General features: G+C 35.9%; 1 protein-coding gene across 2 annotated transcripts; it reads right to left on the bottom strand.

Moving 5' to 3' along the window:
- Nucleotides 1–110: 110 nt before the first annotated feature.
- LOC139972069 (gamma-aminobutyric acid type B receptor subunit 1-like) lies at nucleotides 111–24,157 on the bottom strand. Of its 2 annotated transcripts, XM_071978969.1 has the most exons (20): nucleotides 23,709–24,157; nucleotides 21,890–22,027; nucleotides 17,689–17,862; nucleotides 14,565–14,663; nucleotides 13,768–13,833; nucleotides 13,034–13,231; nucleotides 12,228–12,479; nucleotides 11,674–11,737; nucleotides 11,046–11,241; nucleotides 9,470–9,672; nucleotides 9,140–9,217; nucleotides 8,584–8,746; nucleotides 8,195–8,330; nucleotides 6,619–6,738; nucleotides 5,528–5,650; nucleotides 4,474–4,620; nucleotides 3,683–3,871; nucleotides 2,200–2,283; nucleotides 1,604–1,708; nucleotides 111–1,267 (listed from the first exon to the last, which is right to left on the bottom strand). In XM_071978969.1, the coding sequence occupies exons 1-20, from the start codon at nucleotides 23,940–23,942 to the stop codon at nucleotides 1,184–1,186; spliced, it is 2,853 nt and encodes a 950-aa protein (XP_071835070.1). In that variant the 5' UTR covers nucleotides 23,943–24,157; the 3' UTR covers nucleotides 111–1,183. The 2 variants fall into 2 exon arrangements, with proteins under 2 accessions (XP_071835070.1, XP_071835071.1); XM_071978970.1 differs by lacking the exon at nucleotides 17,689–17,862 and having other exon boundaries at nucleotides 23,709–24,156.
- Between the last annotated feature and the right edge of the window lie 243 nt (nucleotides 24,158–24,400).

The raw sequence follows: 24,400 nt of genomic DNA, 5'->3' as shown, positions 1-24,400 counted from the left end.
TATATAGATACATCAATTATCATATATCGATTTTGCTCATTAAACTAACGGGCAGCTAATCTTATCTTAATTTTGACGTAATAAAACATTTCGGAGAGACATATAACATATAACGTATTATAGTATAATATATTTATTACTTTTTATTTATATACTATTATTTATTACTTATATATAACACTATATATGATATTATTAATACATATAACTTTATTTACTATATATATATATATATGTATATATATATATATCATTTATATAGAGTCATTAACACATATTTTGAAGATATTAATGATATTCCCAAACTTGTGCAATTATAGATAACGTTGGTATAGGCTATGCTCAATGTATATACAATACTTCAGTGCGTAATAATTGATATGTCTTAAAAATGAACGACGTTTAAGAATTGATATGGCAGCTCTTTTAACCTGGTGCATACAACTACTGGAGGGGTGGGGGTGAGATAGGACTTAAGAGGTGAGAAACTATAAGCATAAACAGCAAATTTATCGCAAAGCATTCGTCCTATATAACACAAAACGTATAATTCACTTATTACCCTTTTCTATCTTATTCTTTTTCTGTTACTTGCTCTGCCGTTTCTCACTGTTGCTGCAATGTGCCGTGAGCGTCTCTTTAAAGGATACCGGTGCTATAAAAATGTTCATTATTATTATAATTATTATCCGCTGCTGGTAAAGTAGGTGCGAAATATCTTTTCCAATTGCTAAGGCGTGCGAGTAGCCGAAAAGATTAAGAAACACTTCTACACAATGTCATGAAATGAACGGCGTTTAACAACGTTTAACAAATGACTACAATTCTGAATATTGCACAGTAAGGGAGTAAACGGGTTGCCCTGCTTGTTTTATTACACTAATTATTAACACGATGTAATCGAAAAAGACAAAGTATTGACTATCAAATTAATTCACTATACATTACTTTGTGTTGAAAACATCCAGCTATGACAATTTTGTTTACATTTGCGTTGAACGGTGCTCAACATTGTTTCTTATTTCGAGATCTAAACTGTGTTATACTCGAAGGAGGACTTCCAGGAACACGTTCTAAGCAGGTCTCAGCTTGTCATGCACAAGATATAAACATCATGATCTACGGGTGGTTCCATGTCATATGTTGCTAAGTATAGTGAAGTGGTTGCTAAGGTTACTGGTTTCTATGACGAAGATGGCCCCTTATCTTCGCAGATGTGAATCGGATCAGAAAGGTGAGAATGACGCTCATGAACCATTCTTTGAAGCTGAACAATAATAGAAGCAAGGAAATAGAATGAACATCACAAACATAAATTACACAATAAATCTAATTTATTTCTACGAACGAAATTGAAGATTATTCCAATAGAATTAAAATTAATTGGAAATACAAGAACAACCCCCTCCCCATCCCCCTCCCCTGACCCGTACATTCCACCATCGTCTTCTGTTCAATAAGAACGTTCTTAAATATTTAGAATTGTATTATTCCAACGTAAATGTAAAGTAATGTCATTAAGATGATTAATACAGATATAATTACTATTCGTGTTGACATCCAACCTCTATTATTATTTTACGCTTTGATTAACATTGTATACCTCTTCATACTGTTTCCTCAATCTTGCATTTTCCTCCAACAATTCTTTTGGTACGTTGCCATGGAGATGCAAGTTCATCGTATTAGAAACCGTTCCCTGAACAACCTGAAATAAACGTTTCTTGGTTAATCATACCATTCTTCTTTAGAATCGAAACTATTTTCCCTGAAATTTATTCTTGTTTATGCCATGAGTGGATTAATTTCTTCACATTTAATGTAAAAGAATGATAAGAATGGAAAACATATTTCCATATTTAAATTATATAGATGTAACTTAATGTTGTATAGTGGACAAAATGACATTAAGATGATGTAGCATGTGCATGTTCTATCACTTACAGTAGACAGCAATCAATTACTTTATTACATACTGTGATCTCTTAGGGTTACAATGGAGCATTTTACACCAGCTTATGCTAGAAATATTTATCAAATATGAATTCACATTAACATAGCCAAACTTAACGTAGGCAAGATGAAGCAGAGATAAACTAAATTTCACATGCTTGAATGAAGATCGGGCGCAATATTTATGTGATATCAGTTACAATATTTAGGTTGCTATCATATAATTGTAATAAAAGTACAGCTTACTGAAGATCCTTGTGAGTTTGATGAAGTGGTGCCGTTCACTCTTTTGTTAACACCGCCAGTAGTATGTTTCATAATCCAAAATATCTGGAACATAACGAATATCTTACGTAATAATGCTATTATTAGAGATATATGACCATCTTTCTTCCAGGAAAAGAATACTTTAGTGTTCACATGTATAATCTATTCAGAAAAAAAACACCTGCTAATTGCTAAAAATTATTTTTTGCCGAGTAAATTATCAGATAATTTTGCGTCTTCACCCGGTCTGAGTCAAATGATGACGTCAACACAAACCAACTAAAGTGCACCATGAAGCTGTGGGTACATACCTATTAGTGTATATAGTTTATGTTAAAAAGCCCACCTTGTTATCTGAGAGATAAACATGTGACAGGAAATAGCATATAGCTGTGCATAGTCAATTATTGTACCATCTCCGTAATGTACTGGGACTAACGTGTTTGGACTAATGTGCTTGGACTAATTTGCGTGGTCTAATGCAGAGGAATCATACAAACACCCATAGTGTACTTCGGCGATTGCATGCATACACGCATCTTAATTTGTGTATAGTTAATGTAATAACACAAACCTCATGTTGTACTTCGGAAGGTGCATACATTCACGCATATTAGTTTGTGTATAGTTCATGTAATAATACAAACCTCATGGTGTTCTTCGGAAGTTGCATACATACACGCATTTTAGTTTGTGTATAGTTAATGAAATAATACAAACCTCATGGTGTTCTTCGGAAGTTGCATTCATACACGCATTTTAGTTTGTGTATAGTTAATGTAATAATACAAACCTCATGGTGTACTCCGGAGATTGCATACATTCACACATATTAATTTGTGTAAAGTTAAAGTAATAATACAAACCTCATTGTGAACTTCAGGGGTTAAATACATACGCGCATATTAGTTTGTGCATAGTTAAAGTAGTAATACAAACCTCATGATGTACTTCGGAAGTTGCATAAATACTAATTCAACCATCATGCAAACCCTACAATGTGGATGATGAAAGCTGTAACACAAACGCATAGCTGTACATAGCCAATCATACTACAAACACTAAACTAATCGTGAATATTGTTTGAACGCACACCTTCTTTTGTGTGGTACAGGGTGGGGCACAATGTCGTGTGCAGACTGATGGGCGCCACCTCCCCACCCCACCCCGTTGTGAAATTACCATTTGTACACAAAACATCACACGTTATGCACTTCACAAATAGTGTGCCCCTCCTTTAAATTGTTGTTGCCCCTCCCTTATCTCACCATATCAAAACAAAATCAATAACTCCTGGCTGCGGCCTAGCATTGTACTTTATAATTGAACGCTATAGTGTAATTTGAAGTTTTGTAAATATAGTGCAGTTTTCGAAGGTTTGCATGGTATGTATCAGTGGACCTGTCAAACAACTCACCAGCAATAATTGTATTATATGTTATTATTATTATTGAATGTTTACCTTAGGGACACATAGTACCAAGATGGTGATTGTGGTACAACAAATGATAAGAGATGAGAAGATGATAAAACTCTCAGTGGGCGTGGTCTTTGTAATAAATGTCAAGATGAGACCACAGACACCAAACAGAGTGATGTTATAGAAGCAGATGGCTACTCCTTTTCTCTCAGGCAGCTCGCGAATGCTGGTCTGTCAATTTACGAGAAAGGAAAAGAACATTTGTTAGTATCTCCGTGCATTCGATACCATTCGCAAAACCGTGCACAGGAGAAGACGTATGGAATGCAGATGATTTCAGTGCACGCTCTAGATGAAACAACATGGTACCCAACATGGAAGTAAGAAAGCTAAGATAGAAACCATCAACGCAAGGTATCCAACATGGAAGTAAGAAGGCTAAGATAGAAACCATAAAAGCAAGTTACCCAACATGGAAGTAAAAGGGCTAAGATAGAAACCATCAACGCAAGTTACCCAACATGGAAGTAAGAAGGCTAACATAGAAGCCATCAACGCAAGGTATCCAACATGGAAGTAAGAAGGTTAATATATAGAAGCAATAAACGTAGCATGGAGACTAACACTTACCATCTGCCATGGACGTTCTTGCAACTATACAAAACACTAAGCTAGTTTGACTTTCGTTTGCAGCAAAACGCAAAATGTGGCTGGAAGGATTTTCGTTTTTGTTTTGTAATCAGTATTAGCAGATGTCTTAAATTCAACTTAGCACGTCATATCAAGTCCCGTGCTTACCCCTGTTATTATGACTTTATAGAAGAAAATCGCACCTGTTTGACTTCGTATGATAGATACATCCCAACCAACAGGAGCAATGCTTTATCGCCAAAAAGCAATAAGAAGGGGATGACGTCATCTGCTGAAGAGCACTTGGTGACGTAATATTCAGTGACGTAATTGAAATCTACTGGATCAACCTGACAAATAATCAATTGTAAATTCAGTCAACATTATAACTGACGCTTCATAATGCATGTATTATATATATAGATCCTTCTGCAAGCAGGAACTCGCGAAGAAGCCATCATTGGCTTATCACAGCCGCAAGCTGACCGAAGTCAGTCTCTTAGATTCATATTTAACGTCCATGATTATGAATTGTCAATTGTCAACAACTCTGTAACTGGACGACATACATTAATCCTGGAATGACTCAAACTCGGGACCTTATGATTGAAAGGCATCGGCGTTAACCACTGAGGTAACACTCCTTTGATATGATATGATATAAAAATCCCATTATACCTATAGTAGTCTGCTAAGACTTCTAATACAGTTATACAAATTAGAATATGATAAGACCAATGTCTGTTCAGACTTACTCTGATAGTAGTGTTGTCCCACGTCCGACGCTATGCGAATAGACTAACACCATGCGAGATTTATTGTACTCTGCTATAAGAACAGTGTTATGTTAATATAGGAAGTACAGCACGACTACCATGCTCTCGTAAAACTAATGCTGTGCTATATAAGAACAGTGTTCTGCTAAGACAAGCCCTATACGCTAATATTATAGTTAAAGGACAGAGTTCTGTTAAGGCTAATCCTCAGTTGCGGCTTTACTTTTGTGGTTTACTATGCTACACCCAGTTTGGTAAGACTTACTCAAAGTTAGCAAGCACCCTCATTGAAAGCTTATGCTCAGTTAATAGGATAATGCAACTTTGCACTTTTTGCGGAAAATATATAACTTACACTGACGATGTCATATTTCGACAGTCAATATGTGTGGTTAATTTTTCTGTAGTTGAATTTGTTTTTGATATTGTTACTGTTGTTTTTCTATGCTTTTACTATTGTGTTCTGTTCTGAAATACTCACCACTTTATCCAAAGATTCATTCTCCAATATCCGAGGATACAAAATACAGTAGACAGCAACGAGCAGAATATCAACCGCAAGAGAACCGGCTATGATGACGTATACTCCACACGTGTTAGATATCTGATATGGACAGAAAGTACAAAGTAGATCATGACGTAGTATCTGGATGAAGATATTTTGACTGAATTTACACCCTTTACACACAGAGAACACAGTTACTACTGTAATTCTTCAAGTGTTCTACTGCAGTAAGAACTGGGTCGTGCTTTAAATCGGTAGTACGTGCTATTAAGATTACAGTAAGAACTGAGGATATGTGTAATTCCAACAAATCCAGTTGTTGGGATTTATTGGGATTACACATATCCTCAGTTCTTTCTGTAAACTTAATAGCGCATGCTACTGATTTATCAGATTTGCCAGCACAATCCAGTATTTACTGTGGTACAAAACTTTAACAGTAGTTACTGTAATCTCTGTGTGAATCGGCTGCAATTTAAGACCTGCCCTATCATGATTGCTAGACACCGGTTATTCGAAGTGTTGACACATGCAACAGATAATTATATCGAAGGTTCTATAGTATAGAAACTGTCAATATTAAATATTGATACACAGTGACATTTTAAGAATACAAGTACACATAAGTGTCATTTGCTTTTCTGCACATTTATATCATTTACCCAACAAAATATACTTTCTGAATTGATCTTTTCTTAGCAATTTTCGACAATTTAACTGCTTACTTTTACATTGGCCCGAAATAAAGTCACTTACAAGTGCTAGATAGAATAGAATGATTTCAACTCCTTAATACTATTCAGACCAATGTACTGAACTATAATCATATATATGTATAGAGAATATTATTATATATTAGATTCAAGACACGTATGTTGGTATCACATAAGTATTATGTACATATCCCTAAGTATTATGTACATATCCCATGAAAGGGTTTTAGTCCCTGCGAAGTTCATGTATATTTATGTCTATGAGAACATTTATCAATATACCTGTAATCTCTGCAATTTTGAGTTCTTTATTGCAAAATTAGATGTAATAAATAGGTCTAGATGTAACATTACCACATGACCCTGCACTCTACCCACTCCTGATGAGGTAGCAGCCTGGTAAATGAACCATATCTTCCCTACCAGAGCAGACACTCCTAAGGTGAAACCAAGAGAGGCTGCTATATCATGAACCTGCGAGAGGGGAGTATTCATAACTGTAAATCATTTATTGATTTGAGTATACCTGCAAAAAAGTCCTTATTTGTAATCATTAATTCAAATGTAAAAAGACACTCCCTCTTTAATGGTAATCATCTTGAAGATGAAAGGTCATAGGTATCGGAAAGCAATTCTATAGCATGCTTTAGTTATTGTGACGAGTTTTATCAAAAGACACCGGGTAAAATGGGGGCGGGCAGTGGGGGGTGGGCGGGGAGCACATGTTCAAGTATAAGAGAAATTATTCGAGGGCGGCAGTAACCTTCTTGAGGTTGGACATAAATGACAAATACTTTAGTTATTAGTTGAGTTTTGAGTTGTTTGTGACTGTTATATGCTGCTGAGCTATGAAGGAATAATACTTCTATATATTCGTCAAATACAACATGTAAGTAGAAGTTTATGTGAGATATCAAGTCATTTCGAAACTGAAAGGAGAACAATACGAAGATTGAATGTGATCATAACATTAAAACCTGAAACAGGCCCGGAGAGCAACAAATAAATGTTCTACTATGAAACATGATTTAGTGAAGTTTGCTTCAGTATTAATGTATTATTTTTTTTAAATGTCTGATTTCAAGTAATTTTCATAAATAGCAACAAGTCAGAAATAAAGTTGGTAATAATATGTATACGTTGTCCCTGATTAGTTAAATGACTACGATATATTTATGGGCACGTGACCCATGTTTATGTGAGAAACTTGAAAAGAGAAGAAACATAGAATTTGTATTGGCGGAGAGCTTTATGTTACCGTTGTGATTTATTGTCTCAAAAGATAATTACTCCAGTGTCAAAGATGATTGCGCCCATACAATCCCCTGCCCTTCCCCTGTTGGGCCTCTTTCGCTTTCGCCGCCATTGGCTGTAGAGAATAACTTTATGTAGGGTGATAGTCCATGTTTTGAGAGCATATTAATTTTTCACAGCTAGTCCGATATTCCGCTGTAATTAATATTAGATATCCGGGATGTTCTTTTATTTCAAAATCGATGATGACGTCGACTCATAGTCTGACACTTGTCTAGAAAATATTGACTTTTATGTTGCTATTGAGGATAGGACTTATATGTCTGTATGTTTGATTAGATTGTCCAGCCTATGATGTACAAGAGTGACTTTTTAACCGTGAATAGGCTACCACATATAGCATACTAACATATCAAAATTACAATGCCACATATACCATAATAATATATTAACACAAGAATGTCACATATACCATAATAATATTTTAACACAAGAATGTCACATATACTGTAATAACATATAAAAACAAGAACACCACATAAACCATAATAACATATCAAAGCAAGAACACCACATAAACCATAATAACATATCAAAACAGAAATGTCACATATACACATATACAATTTTAATATATATATATATATATATAACAATTTAATCCGAGTTAAATTACCTGGCAAATTAACAATTGTTGTTTGTCTGTTAACGTAGGTAAGACTTGTGACTTTGTGATTAGTACAGAGCTGTACATAATAACACAACTGAAGAGGACATCGTAGTATAACACTGTATCGATCTCATATAGAGATCTGTCAAAGAAAGAAGAAAGATGATTCAAAGTGATATTTTAATTTGGTTTCCTCAAATCTTTATTTCCAAATTCCTTCATAAACCTTAAATTAAGCAAACTTTCATGAAAAAAATTCAAATTCATAATGATTAAAAAGACAGTTCCCAAACGTTTCAGGCATCGGATTATATGTGCCATGATTTTAATGAATAGGAGGGCGTTATGTTTTGTTTTATGTCTATGTGTAATTCCAGAGTACAAAGTACACTCACCTCCGACTGATGTAAAGAATGACAAAAGTAATAACTACGACGAGGACGAGCCCAGTACCAGTCAATGACGTCATGATGATGTATATATCAGTTGGTATTAACAGCTCTACTCTCTCAGTAATGACGGGTATCTTAGCTGGACCATCAAGAGGGACGTCACCACCTAACGTATATACCGAATGTATATTACATGAGATTAAGAATCGAGTTTGTCAATACACAGGATGACTTATATAACACACCTTGCAGTAAATAAACTAGTCCAAATTGGGAGAGGTATATGGGACATTAATTAGGTATGAAGGAGGCGGGATTTGACCCCCATATCTACATAAAATTACCCATTCACCTACTTTTCTTTTCATTGTACTTCTTCATTCCTATTTCTCGACAATCAAGTAATTAACGTAAACCTGCCAGACGCAAAGGAAGATTATATGTTCAATATTCGATCAAATTTAAGCCCTTCGTTAGTCGCTGATTACAATTGAGGCACTTTCCACATCTGCACTTGATGATATGAAGTTTGTATACAAGTATTTTTATGCGTACATACCTGGCCATATAATATCATCCAACCATGTCATGTTATCTTCTAGAGATGAGTAAACCGCAACCTGGACCAAGGAATACTCTTTAAGGAAAGAAGTAACGTTCAGGGTATAATAGTTTAATTACCGAATTATTGTGTTATGATTAATTATACGTTTTAGAGTATATCACTTTAATTAGCGAAATATTGGGTTAGGATTACTTATATGAGTTACTTATGGAATGCAAAGTATGATAAGCGATAATAATCATCATTGCTGCCATGTGTTTGACATTATTGTTATGTATAAAAAGCAATATGCTAAATGAACTCTTGTCATGAAGACACACCTACCTGCCTTGGATTTACATATGAAAGCTCTTTTCTCTGAGCATTCTCCAGCGTTGAGAATAGTATTACTACCAAAGTCAATGAAAACACAGTCACGTGATGCATCACCTGACAGTTGCCAGTCTACAGTCCTGTTTTCTAGATCACGAATAGTTGTTTTATTTAGTGTCCCATCCGAATGTAAGACGAGACGAAGACCAATATTCCTGGAATACAATAATACCAATAAATCAATCAATTAATTATGTACACAGTATTCGACAAATAAAGTCATCAAAATATTATTAAATGTCATCAGAATACGCCGGGATGCTACCATAGTAAAACTTACTAAACGTTTGCATTGGTTATTGAAAATACATTGATAAGTAAAACATTAATCAAAACGATGCTTGAATAAGTAAAATGCATTGATAATGGCAAGAAATGCTTGTTGGAGGCCGACGAGGATGGGTGATGCTTATTTATCTAGCTTAAATTACGAGAGAGGCGACCCGGATGACCGGTATACATGTAACTGTACCAACGACTGATCATTAAACTCCGCGTATCAATAAATCAATTCAACAAAAAGTAGAGGAACACATGCTACACCGTAATGTATTATTACAGAGGAGTACCAATGACTGGTTGTTAAATTCTTCGTATCAATTAGCCAAATCAGTCAATAGTAGAGGAAAAAATGCTACTCCGTAATGTATTTTTACAGAGGAGTACCAATGACTGGTTTTTAAACTCTACGTATCAATAAGCCAAATCAACCAATAGTTAAGGAACATATGCTACTCCGTAATGTATTAATTACAGAGGACTACCAATGACTGTTCATTAAACTCTGCGTATCAATCAACCAAATCATCAAACAATAGAGGAACATATGCTACTCCGTAATGTATTAATTACAGAGGAGTACCAATGACTGGTCATTAAACTCTCGTGTCACTAACCAAGTCAACCAATAGTATAGAGAGACAAATGCTACTTCATAATGTTTTAACTACAGAATAATCTACCTTGAACTTATTTTCATTTTTAGCTATATTTATATATAATATGGTATCATGTTTATTTGGTTCTCTTGGTATTAATTTGGACAACAAAGAACAAGATTTAAGGTGTAGAACGTAAATCATTTCACATTCTGATGCGATGAAATCCATGTTGGTTAATGTGCATATGTAATTCAAACGATGCCTACCATCCCAAAGTCTCATTCCACCCAGCCGATATTCACAAATCACGCAATAGTATAGGAACATATGCTACTCCGTAATGTATTAATTACATGTTGTTTAATGTGTATACGTAATTCAAACGATGCCTACCATTCCAAAGTCTCATTCCACCCAGCCGATATCCACAAATCACGCAATAGTAGAGGAACATATGCTACTCCGTAATGTATTAATTACATGTTGTTTAATGTGTATACGTAATTCAAACGATGCCTACCATTCCAAAGTCTCATTCCACCCAGCCGATATCCACACATCACGCAATAGTAGAGGAACATATGCTACTCCGTAATGTATTAATTACATGTTGGTTTATGTGTATACGTAATTCAAACGATGCCTACCATTCCAAAGTCTCATTCCACCCAGCCGATATCCACAAATCACGCAATAGTTTCAAGTCAGTTGCCGATGCTAAATTTGTCAAATAAGCTCCTTTTTCTTCACATGACGTCACAGCCTGGTTCCAATCCGCCGTTACATCATTGAAGAATTTATAACAGAATCGTGATTCAAGAAACCACCCCTCCTGGCAGTGTCCTGCGATTGAAGAAATCATGAATGATAAAGTAACCGCTTCTAAATCCCTCTTCCATTTCCCTTCTAAATAACCGAGCAGTATTAACATGAGCGGATAATATACTCCTTTGTGTTCCTATCATGCAGCCTACGTCTCACACATGGCATGTGTAAGTATCCCATGACCACAAGGAATGTATGAGAACACGGCTACAAGCTTATTTTTCTGAACTGCTTACGTTCTATTTATAACTTATAGTACGTTTTCGGGAGAAAAAAACAATTATAAATTTTGTAATTTATTCTATCGCGTTATTTTGAAATATTTTACTTGTAATCTGTGATAATAGGACGAAGGGTGGGGAGGGGATGGGGATGTGGAAAAGAATTGATTTTCTATGTCAGTAATGGGATGTATTATCAGCTATAATTCATAAAGCTACGTACACTTACCTCGTAGCTGAGAAATGTCAGAGCTACCACCAAGCCGTTCTCCGTTCAGGAAGGCCACGTGACCCTGTGTCGTTAGATCAAGCGAGTTAGTCATTACTGTAGCGTATTATAGCTTATGTATACACTCTCTGTGATACGTTAGTCTTATATTCCGCCATCACATACACGTTTCAGAATGGAATAAGGAACATAATGCCACGTCCCCTACCCCCCCTCCCCACTCCCTCTTCCCACTTCCACTTCTGCCCTCCCAATATTTGATAGCTTTCTACGCTACTAATATTCCCTGTAAGCTGTTGCCATATCACAAAGACCAAAAATACGTACAATATGTGACAGGTCAGTTGAACACCAACTTGGGAAGCCCGAGACCAAGCACGATCAAAGAAGATCGTGTTAAGCGCCATCTTGATTATTTTGTTCAGGGTCTCGGCCTTCCAAAATTACCATAACTTTTTTTTACAATAACTCTCCCTCTATAGCTAGTTCAATTATTCGTGCATCGTAATTTCATACAAATCATAAATTATATTGAGATAACCAAGACAAGTTACCGAGGCTCCCGCAAAGTCGGTGGCAGCCATCCCATTAAAGAATAGTTTATAAAGCTCATCATCAGAGTAAGTGAAGTCTTCCAAACGTTTCAATGATTTTCTTTGTTTGAGTTTATTTGCTGTTCTGTTCAGCATCAAGCCAATAGACCAGACTGCATCGAATGTATACGCCAAGTAGTCATTGAGAGTAAATCCTCTGTACCTCGGCCACAGCAATCTCCTCTTCACCTCCTCCAAAAGCTCTGAGGGAGCCTGAAATTAACAAACAATGGTTATATTTACATATTATTAGTTGACTTGATAAACACTATAACGTAATTGGTTAGAATAATCCATGAAATAGATAGTTTCCTACTTCTTCACTCCAAACGCAGCGTTTTCTTTGATCTATCGAATTACAAAACTACAAGTACTGACCAGAATGGGATTCAAACAATTATAACTTTACAGCATTATGCATTATACCAAGTGAGGTATAGCTAGACCTTACAGTTGGCGACGATCTTTTCTACTAAGGTAAGCACTTTCCTTCTCAGGGTACCAGCAAAACGACGGAGGGTGGAACAGGCTTCAATCGGGGTGGGGGCGTTGAAGGACAGTCGGAAATCTGTTCTGATTGGGAGGGGACAAAACACACAACCATCTCAGAGCATGGGTTTTCACGTATATCAAAACAGGATTACGACCGTCGATACGAGGTTCAGTGTGCGGGGGCTGCAGTTCAAAATCAATTGACCTAGTTTAAATGCTGACAATGGAGTCTGATTGCAAACTAATCGCGGCCTACTGCTTTATATTTAACTCACGATTCCGGCTACTGTTGTAAAATTTAATTTGCTTATTCCTGTAACATCAATCACTAGGGCAAGAGAAGTTTCAACAATCTCGGCCAGCTCCTCCGTAGTGCAATCAACCTCATCATCGGGAAACAACCACCAGTTCTCGCGATAGAATCCTGGAAGTATCCAGAAGAAATCAGGCCCATAGAATTCTTCTCTGTAAGCCTTATAAAACATAAATGATAACACATTATGTTAATTTGTTAGATTATTTGATACATATAGAGTCTAATCAATTCGTAAGAAACAATAGAGTATGTTTCGACAAACTTGGAGGACAAAGCGAAGTTAGTGATTGGTTCATATAATTTGTTTATGTTCAACAAGAAATACATAGTTCTTGGTTTTGAGTTGTTGAAGTCAATTTACATTAATCGTTTTGTTCAAGTTTGAGCAAGACTGTCACTTTAAAGTTGTGTCGCTATACTTGTGCGTCTGACTGTCAATAAGTATGTCTCAATCCTCACCAGGTTCAGTTTGCTCTTTTCTCCCAATAAACACACTCATGATATTTTAAGACGACAGGATTTGAATCAAAATGCAAATCAAACATAGACAAGAAAATAAGAAAACTTTAGAACCAAACTATGTAATACTCTTTGTTTGTATGCTTGTGCGTGTATCTGCATATCTGCATATTTACTATTAGAATGAACTTTACTGTTTTAGATGAAAATGAAGTTTAAAAGATAAACATTTACCTCACAAAAGAACTTGCGTGTTGTTTCTTCAAAGGCAATGACGATGATGATTCTGATGTTTTCTTGCTAAATGTGAAATGAAAGTAAAATCTTTGTATTGGGTGGGCATATCATATATTTATTTTACAAATTTAACATTCGTGCTGTGACCCTATCCTTAAATTAATTACCACCAGAAGAAGAAAAAGATACATGGTCATGTATAAAATATTTCAATTATCACATATCTTTATATTTATACGATCAATGACTAACAGTGTTATTTTCTAACAGCATTTGACAATGCTTTTGTTTCTCTTTCCAAAAAATTACAGCAATAATGTTCAGTTGATGATCCAACTGAAAACAATTGAAAACACAAACAGTTTTCTTTCGCATAAATTTCTTGCATTATTTTATGCTCACGACTAAGATTAAATTTCTTGCATTATTTTTGCTCAAGAGGTTATTAAGAACTTTCAATAAGCAAAGTTTATACAAACAAAATAGCATTTTGCACATTTAAACATTTTAACAACATCTTTAAAAGCGACAAAAATCAGTTTTATAACAATTTCCCAAAACTCAATGCTTGTTTTTGACCTCCGGAACAATACTGTCTGAAATCACGATCAAAGTTTTACTTCTGATGACTAAAACTATTTATTTGAGTATATTTTGACCTTTAATATTGATTATAACTTGAAAAATCGTAACCAATGTGGACTACGATGAAAGGTGGAAATAATGGGTTTTTTCTCAAAGCAACCGATTAAAGATTGAATCTGTAATGTGTTTTCTTTTAAAGTGTTTCTTACCATGAAATTACCTAGTTGATTGGTGACTTCATGTTGAATAACTTCACTTAAAACAGTTCCATTGAATTCAGATGCACGACTCATGAGATCAGAATTACTCTATAAAAAATAATAAAATAGTTACTAAAAAACAGAATTGATATCAGAAAATTGTGCCAACAGACGAACAATAAGATCAATCAAAATAGAGCATCTAAACGTCTACTGCCTTATAAATGCATCGCAATTAACAAATTCTATAGAGAATGTTTTAAAGAGGGAAGACAGTGTAAGTTAAATGTAGAATAATCGTTAAACTCTTGTCGAGAAAACCTTTTAGTTTCCTGAAGTGACAATATCAGACCTACATATGCAGGGCTACAATTGGAGATCTTCAAATGTGTTACTTTGAAACATTAGAAATTGTAAAGCTTAACCTTTGGAAGTGTAATAATTAGTCCAGCTTAAAGCTATCAGCTGAGCTATAGCGAACGTGTGGTTCTGCCGAAATTCTGTCACTTTTTGCCATCGTGTTTGTATGACTGCCATTTCGTCATTTTTCATTCGATTTGAATGAAATTTCGTCAGTTGTTTGCGTGAGATTAAAGAATCATGTATGATGTATTTGGTTCATAATTACACATCGAATATCACCAGTTAACTATAAGGGTTGAGTGATGTAGTTTCTACGGACTTTCCAACTAATGTATAAATAGCCGGGACTTCCTGGAGCGCTAGCATTAGTGTACACATGGGCGTCAACAGGTGGGGGACGGGGGGGACATGTCCCCCCACTTTCAAAAGTGGAGGGGATATCATATCATTTGTCCCACCCACTTTTCAGAGCAGTTATTAAAAAAAAACAGGTAGATGGTGATGAGTTACTATGTTCATATCACTACCTCCAGTCCCTTGGACTGGGCGGACGAATAGGGGTGTAGGGGTTAAGTAATTAAGGCTACATGTATTCGCCGGATATGGTAGATCTTTATTGTTGAGTGCCGGCTAGGCGCTACACACGCTCTGCGCGCGGTGCCTTTTTCTGATTATTATTATTAAAGTACCTGGGCACATAACAACTGACGTCTCGCACCTACATGCATGTATTATATATACCACTCCACTCATCCCGGAGGTGACGGCGCCACTTTTTCAATATTTCGTTTGAGATGGACGCTGTGTAATTCGTCTCCCTTGGTGTCAGAACGGCATCTTTCTACCAGTACTTTCTGTCGGAATTTAGTTTTGTGAGACAAAATTTCTCCTCACAGATCTGGTTCTGATGTAACTAAAATCGACTCAGGAAGGCCGTCTCCTGCGATCTAGGGGGGTCTTATGTACCCAAAATTTTCGGGTACGCTACGCGCCAACCAATGGTGGCGCTCCGCTTAGATAGTATAGTGTCCCCCTCACTTTCTGAAACCTGCTGACGCCCATGAGTGTACAGTAATGAAAGGACATGTTGGCTAGGTAGGTTTAAACTTAAAACAACTGAAAAACATCATTGGTGGAAAACATTGCATGTGTGATCAATATATCATCAATATATATAAGAAATATATCATACTATACACTATACTGTTTTGCGTCTATTTACTCAAGACTCACGTCGTGAAGTTGCTTTTAGTGTAGGCCTACCCATTCCACGAAACGAATTCTGATTTCAATAGAACGGCTCACGAATCGTGGATAACGTAAACACGAACCAAATAGAAGGTAGCGTATGTACCATAAATTAGATCAACATTGATCCAAGCATTAAACTCTGTACACAGTGCAGTGACGGAAACATATCATTATATACTGCTTTGCGTATATTCAATCAAGACTTGTTAACTCGCGTCGTGAAGTTGCTTTTAGTGTAGGCCTACCCATTCCACGAAACGAATTCTGATTTCAATAGAACGGCTCACGAATCGTGGATAACGTAAACACGAACCAAATAGAATGTAGCGTATATATCATTAGTGAGGTCAACATGTAATCTAAGCATTAAAAGAAAAGTTATGGCGTTTGAAGGGAAACCTTTTAACTAGACTCAATGAAGTGTCATTGTGTAACCCAGTAGGCCTATATGTCTTCGAACTTCCAAGCGATGGCTATTATTTATGCTGACGTCACGAGCAATCTGATTGGCTGAAAGCTCCGTAATTGCAAACCTGTTTGGGAAAAAAAATCGCATCGGGGGGGGGGGGGTGGGATTTAACGTAACTTTAGCAAACGGGTACCCGGGAGCAAATTTTTGGTCCGTTATCATCACTAATGACCAGTATACGTTTCCGATATCTGCTTTGTGGTACGTCGATTGTAAACAATTGCATTTCGTTTTTTTACTTATGGGTCCCATTTTTGTGAGAATTTTTCGGTCGGTTCGGTTCGGGCGGTTTGTATACACCGTACAGTAATAAGGGCTAATATTAACTGTTGAAATCGGTCTATTTCCGGAAAAAGTTACAAAACTTTTTAATGATCTCCTACAATGAAGTCATTCATAAAACCTCAACATACTTTTGTATTCTGGTTTAAATATACTAAAAAGTCAGCTCTGCATTTTAAGTATTCAGGAACACAACTTTAAAGCGGTAATTACAGCCTTTTCACTTTTCAAATTTAGTTCCAACTTTTGTCTTGATTGTTTATTTCCATAAAAATTAAAAACAACACTACCGTACCTTTACCTTTATCTCTCTTCCTTATTAAAACAAATGTTTACAACTTGCTAACATTGTAACAAGCTATGTCTGGAAGGAGAAGGAGCATAACATAAGGGGGAACGATATTGCAGGAAAGTAAATGACACCTTTATCCCGCCAATTTCTTTTTCCTCACCAGCACATTAATAAACTGCTCAGAAATATTGCCAATTAAAACAAATTTCTCAAATAATGGCTTAGCTGAGTTTCTGCGGCGCTTGCTGCTCTAGCTTTTTATAATCTATGGAAAGGCCTTGCATTTGGCCGAGATATCTTTCTCACACATTATCGTCTGGCAACTGAAGAAATCAAGACACCGAGTTCTTGCAATAGGTAAAAGTGCATCTGTATTTCAGTGCGTGAGTTTCGTGTGGTGGAAAGGGTATAGGGGACAAGCTGACAATATATTGTAAAAGCGGCCAAAACATTCAAAGAATGAGATAAGTGACTACCTGCATGTAGGTATCACCGACATCGCCCACCGAGCCCACTCGCATCCATCCATAGTTTTTCATTAAGTATAAAATAGGATCGTTGATAGTATTCAGATCAATAGGGGTTGTTCGGAATGATGAAGGGAATTTGTCTCTATCAGACAAAGATGTTGAAGTAGCAGAATTGAGAACCTGTGGAATGTACAATCTATTATATATATATATATATATATATATATATATATATATATATATATATATATATATATATATATATATATATATATATATATATGTTGAAAATAGTTGAGACCAGTGGAACACTAGTAGTTGTGACTCAGAGTTTCACGCGTTGAGCGATCATCAGACAACATCAGTTGTCTGATGATCGCTCAACGCGTGAAACTCTGAGGTACAACTACTAGTGTTCCACTAGTCTCAACGTATATTTCGCTCTGTCCACCCGACATAGAGCACTCTGCGCCAAGATAGACGCCAACCAACCAACTTATATATATATAAGTATATGTGTAAGTATATATATATATATATATATATATATATATATATATATATATATATATATATATATATATATATATATACACATATATAAACATATGTATATATATATATATATATATATATATATATATATATATATATATATATATATACATATATATACATATATATATATATATATATATATATATACATATATATATATATATATATATATATACATATATATATATATATATATATATATATATATATATATATATACATATATATATATATATATATATATATATATATATATATATATATATATATATATATATATATATATATATATATATATATATATATATATATATATATATATATATATATATATATATATATATATATATATATATATATATATATGGTGCCTGATTCCCAATGTTGACCAGAACACGTAGCAACCAAGATAGCAAAACTTACACCTAGGCATCCATCGTTGGGTACGTTCTATACTTTACCTATATCTATATATATATATATATATATATATATATACACACACATATATATATATACATATGTATATATATATATATATATATATATATATATTTTATGTTAATGCAATGGAGGTAAACGACAAAGGCAAATGAATATATATAAATGAAAATCGTAATGAGTTGGAAAATCAAGAACAGTGAAAAAACTTTCAGCCTCCACCGGGATTCGAACCACGGGCCTCCCGCTCTGTACGCGGACACCCGTCTGTTCAAAGTATCTCTTTCGAGATCCGGCTTTAGGAATCACAAATGATTTTCGAGTTGGATAGCATCATGTTTGATCTCTAGAGTAGGGCAAAATATGTCACCAAAAACAGAACTAGTATTGTTCGATATAGGTGACAAACGCCTACAGTGGAATTACGATCTTCCTTACCGGTTTCGAACCTCTGGACATACAATCAGCGTCCATAGCCTAGTGGTTAGGGTGTCCGCGTACAGAGCGGGAGGCCCGTGGTTCGAATCCCGGTGGAGGCTGAAAGTTTTTTCACTGTTCTTGATTTTCCAACTCATTACGATTTTCATTTATATATATTCATTTGCCTTTGTCGTTTACCTCCATTGCATTAACATAAAGTCTGTTCAAAGTATCTCTTTCGAGATCCGGCTTTAGGAATCACAAATGATTTTCGAGTTGGATAGCATCATGTTTGATCTCTAGAGTAGGGCAAAATATGTCACCAAAAACAGAACTAGTATTGTTCGATATAGGTGACAAACGCCTACAGTGGAATTACGATCTTCCTTACCGGTTTCGAACCTCTGGACATACAATCAGCGTCCATAGCCTAGTGGTTAGGGTGTCCGCGTACAGAGCGGGAGGCCCGTGGTTCGAATCCCGGTGGAGGCTGAAAGTTTTTTCACTGTTCTTGATTTTCCAACTCATTACGATTTTCATTTATATATAAATATATATATATATATATATATATATATATATATATATATATATATATATGGTGCCTGGGGTAATATTACCCCAGGCACCGTGGTCAAGATTCCCAATGTTGACCAGAACACGTAGCAACCAAGATAGCAGAACTTACACCTAGGCATCCATCGTTGGGTACGTTCTATACTTTACCTAAAGTCCACAAACTACCTAAATTAATAGCAGAGGCCCAACAAGCACTACCCGGAGTGACCCCTTCTGACCCTGAGAATATCCGCCGTTCTGACATTTGTAAGCTAGCCAGGAAACTCAAGCTATTCCCTCCTTGCCGACCTATTATTTCAGGAATTGGCACGCTAACTGAGCATCTTTCAGGATACATGGACTCCATACTCAACCCTTTATTAAACCATATTCCTTCTTATATACAGGACACTACGCATTTTTTGAGAATTCTCAACACTATTCAGGCGTTACCAATTAATTCCTTACTCGTTACTATGGACGTATCCTCTTTGTACACTAATATCCCTCATGATGAGGGAATTATCGCTTGTCAAAATTTTCTTCGTGAGCATGCCACCAACCCCACTTTAGGTGATGATCTTGGTCCCATTTTACGTTTCATATTAAGTAATAATTATCTCTCTTTTAAAGGGAAATATTATCTACAAATCAATGGTACTGCTATGGGCACTAAGATGGCACCTTGTTACGCCAACATATTTATGCACGAATTAGAACAGAAAATGGTATCCACTTCTCCTCTTAAGCCATCACATTATTCACTTAATTAGACAGGGTATTTCCAGGGCCGACAAGTTGAGCCGTGAGGACTTATTAAAATACAAGTCTAAAAGTCCCAACACACGCATTCCGTTCGTTACCAGTTACAACCCCTCATCAAATCTTTCATTAGCTCCATCAAACAGGAATTTGCTGTATTTCAAGACGATCAGTCTGTAGGAGAATCGTTTAAGGTACCCCCTATGCTAGCATTTCGCCAACCCCCCAACCTTAAATTTCTTCTCACTTCCTCCAGACTCCCCCGCTCAGTTTCCACCTCCGCAGGCAATTTTCCTTGCGGTAAACCTAGATGCCAAATATGCCCCCATATTACCCCAGGCACCGTGGTCAAGATTCCCAATGTTGACTTTAGTCTAAGACCCCCTTCCCTATCTTGTGATTCTATTAATGTTATTTACATTTTCTATTGTGTACTTTGCAAAGAGGGCAATTATGTAGGTGAAACAGGCTCCCGATTCCGCTTACGTTTTAATAATCACAAAAAAATCTATTCGTGATAAATTTGCAGGATTCCCAGTTTCCGAACATTTCAATCTTCATAGTCATTCTCTTAAAAAACCTAAAATGTATTTTAATTGCCTCGAACTTCAAATCAACTACTGAACGTAAACGTAAAGAAATCGATTGGATCTTTCGTATTAAGTCTCACATCACCGGCCTCAACAAAGACTTGGGACCCCTTAACAACTATCAGTTCTACAAGCATATGTAATCCGTTCTTTGCTCCTTAATCCGCTTCCTGTATAGTCATGGTTTATTTGGTTTTAATTCCACCATTGCAACTTACACTTATCTAGCGTCATACTTCCATTGTGTCACATTTTGTACTTTTCATTCGACTGCCAAGTATTGCTGACGAAGGTCCCATATATATATATATATATATATATATATATATATTTATCTATATATATATATCTATATATATGTCTATATATATATATACGTGTGTGTGTAGATATATATTTATGTGTGTGTAGATAGATATAAAGATATATACATCAATATAATATCATATATATAGTTATATATATATATATATATAACTATGTAACTAACTGTATATATTACTATATATATAAAACTATATATGTATATATAAATATATATAGTAACATAATATAATATATAATACAAAATGAATAAAGATCAACACACCAGTTAAAACTTCACCTTCGAGTCCTACCGATGAGTCCCAAAAAGACGAACCCAGTCGTGAAGTGGAAATTTTCTGGCGTGTTTGATCTTTATTAATTTACTATATATCTCCTTTTAGACAAGAAATACTAAGTGTGCAAAATGATAATTTCCGGATTTTTTTTTTAATGTGTGTAAGTAATCAATGTGATGTCCCTTCCACGTGTCCGTTCTTTTGATCTGAGTTCTCTTGTAAGCCAAAGTACTTTTGCCATCAGTGAATAATAAAAACGAATTAAAGAAACCATACCGTCATCAAGTTCCATTGTTGTGCAGTAGGTATGGATAATGCTGCTTCCAAGGAACATCCTGGTCCTATCAAAAGCAATTTCTGAGGTTCCTTAAATATCTGGTCAAATAAAATCCTTGTCATTTTACTCTTTTCGCACTGTCAAGAAGGTAGAAAATTGTAAAACTACGAACAATCATGAAAAATTTGACAGACGTTATATTCATCATGCACAGCGGAGTAACCAGAGGAGGGGGAGAGGGTGGGGTGGGTAGTGGTACAAAGCAGCCTCATAGAAACGAGGACGGCCAAAAACAATTGCATGCACGTAAAAATATTTTACATTGTCAAGATATACACAAATGTAGTTAAAATGATGGAAATAATAGCACCATTTTTGCATTTAATCCCCTAATCGAAATATAAATATCTGAAATGGGAAAGGAACCCCTCCCTGTTGACCCCGCCATTATTGTAATAAAGATATACTCACTCATTGATATATGCATATATAACATTAACTGTCATTAAATAGCAAGTAAAATATACGCATTCAAACTTAAACCAAAATTAATGCAATTAACCAAAGTTTAAAAAAAAAAATCTAAAATATTAGGTGAGGTAACCAGTTCGTTCATTACTCAACCAATGTTGATGCAACATTTCATTTTCTGTCACGTATACATCCATTGACTCGTTTGAATCAAGTATAAGTGCATGATTAATCGTTGATAACGTGAAGACGTTGGTGAGCCTTATGGTCTAGTCCGATATGCAGGGGCGACATTAAAAGGTTGCTATAAAGAGGTAGCTACCCAAAAATAATTTTCAAAATAAAAATAATATTAAATAAAATCATCTGGAAATAATCGATACATTTTCTTTTCTGTTTTAGTAGGTTTAAGATGATGTCGGTTCAGAGCATACATGCCTTGTGTCGGCAAAATTATCCATTTCAGGGCGATGATCCATTCTGCAGGTTGTTTGGCAGATTTATTTCCTTTGAGGGCGTTGTGGTCAAGTGGTTAAGGCAGTGGACTTGTGATCTAAGGATTACAGGTTCGAGCCCTGGCCAGATCATTGCGTTGTGTCCTTGGGCAAGGCGCTTTATCTCCATTGCCTCTCTTCACCCAGGTGTATAAATGGGGACCTGCGAGGTAACTTGTAAATATAGCTGCGTGCGCCGGTTTGTGGCTGCACCCTATGGGAAGTCCCCCGGGGGACACGTGGTTGTGGTGCACTGTGGTGCCCCAGGAGAGATTGATTGAATTGTGCACACTTTGGTGTGTGGGTGTGACAAGTTACCAATGACCAGGGGTTAAGTTGTAAAGTCGTGTGGGGAGGCATTAGCCTCATACAAGACTGTAAACCTTCAACTTTTAACTTTTTTTTAACTCCCGGTTTGTCGGGACAATCCCATGATTTTTACTTTCGGTATAAACCCCCCCCCCCCACCCTCACCTCCCCTATCGTCAGTCGGGACTTAGTAACGACTGTGCTGGTATGATTCCACTTTTATGTGGTAATCGGGTAACGGAAGAGGAAACTACCCAACGCCATCTGTTTCACTATGTTGATTCTATTTCTGAGATACTGACATTGAAACAGACCTTATTGGTTTTAGAATGCTGATATAACCTCGCACAATGCTGAAGCTGTTCCTGATTGACTGTATTGTTCTAAACATTGTGAAACAGATGGCGTTCTGTGTAAAAAACAAAATCTGTCTGTCTGTTACATTGCTGACATTTTTAAATATTTCATCCAATATTAACTAATTTATATTCGTTAGAATGAACAGACGGTGCATTTAATACTGCTGCATGCAACAATAACTTACCTCTGTATCATTCCAAACCATCCTAAGCTCGTAATCTGGTAGAATATCTGATCTGTTGTTGATCTGTTCCAGGGCTAGTTCAGCTGCCACCAGACATCCAGATCCATCCCATACTCTGTCAGAGATTGAGAACATCCCTCCTATATGGATGGGAATCCTTTCATGAAAACCACATGCACCGCTCCCAAAGAATATTATAAGTTGGAACAAAATCAATACTCGAAGCTCCATCATAAGAGACTGTTTACGAATCACCGTCACTCGATGCCGTACTTTTCACGAATGAAAACAAAATACTATTGGCTCCTTTCAGAAGGTTTCCTTTTATATAAAGGTAACGTGCAATGTCACAAAATATGGAGCGAGATAGATGCCCAAGGTTATCTTGTTTGAAAGAGAATTAATTATGTGATTTGTACAGCGTGACGATGTGCGGATACTAATGATATACGTATTTGAAGAGCACTCAGGTTTCATCTTCGGTAAAGTGTTATTTACAATGCTAGGAATTCGTCAAATAGTTTCCCATTAACGTTGTGATGATAATGATAATGATGATAATGATGATGATGATGACGACGACGACGACGACGACGACGACGACTTACGAGGAAAGCAAATTTGACAGTGAGCTTTGTATTCAGTGAATGTTGAAGTTTGTAATACTTTGAACAAAAGTACATTGCTAACTG

This window comes from Apostichopus japonicus, chromosome 8 (genome assembly GCF_037975245.1).
Source record: "Apostichopus japonicus isolate 1M-3 chromosome 8, ASM3797524v1, whole genome shotgun sequence".
In the NCBI taxonomy this organism is placed as follows: Eukaryota; Metazoa; Echinodermata; class Holothuroidea; order Aspidochirotida; family Stichopodidae; genus Apostichopus; species Apostichopus japonicus.
The sequence above is the reverse complement of the archived record's forward strand: the minus strand, read 5'-3'. Positions and strand labels throughout refer to the sequence as shown.

Bases quoted from the DNA above. Each gene is read 5' to 3' on its own strand.
- LOC139972069 (XM_071978969.1), bottom strand. From the start codon at position 23,942: ATGATGGAGCTTCGAGTATTGATTTTGTTCCAACTTATAATATTCTTT. The intron at 6,739-8,194 runs GTAATTTAACTC...CCCCTCTCGCAG, and splicing joins AACAATTGTTAATTTGCCAG to GTTCATGATATAGCAGCCTC. The intron at 1,268-1,603 runs GTATACAATGTT...ATTATTGTTCAG, and splicing joins TGAGGAAACAGTATGAAGAG to CTTCAAAGAATGGTTCATGA.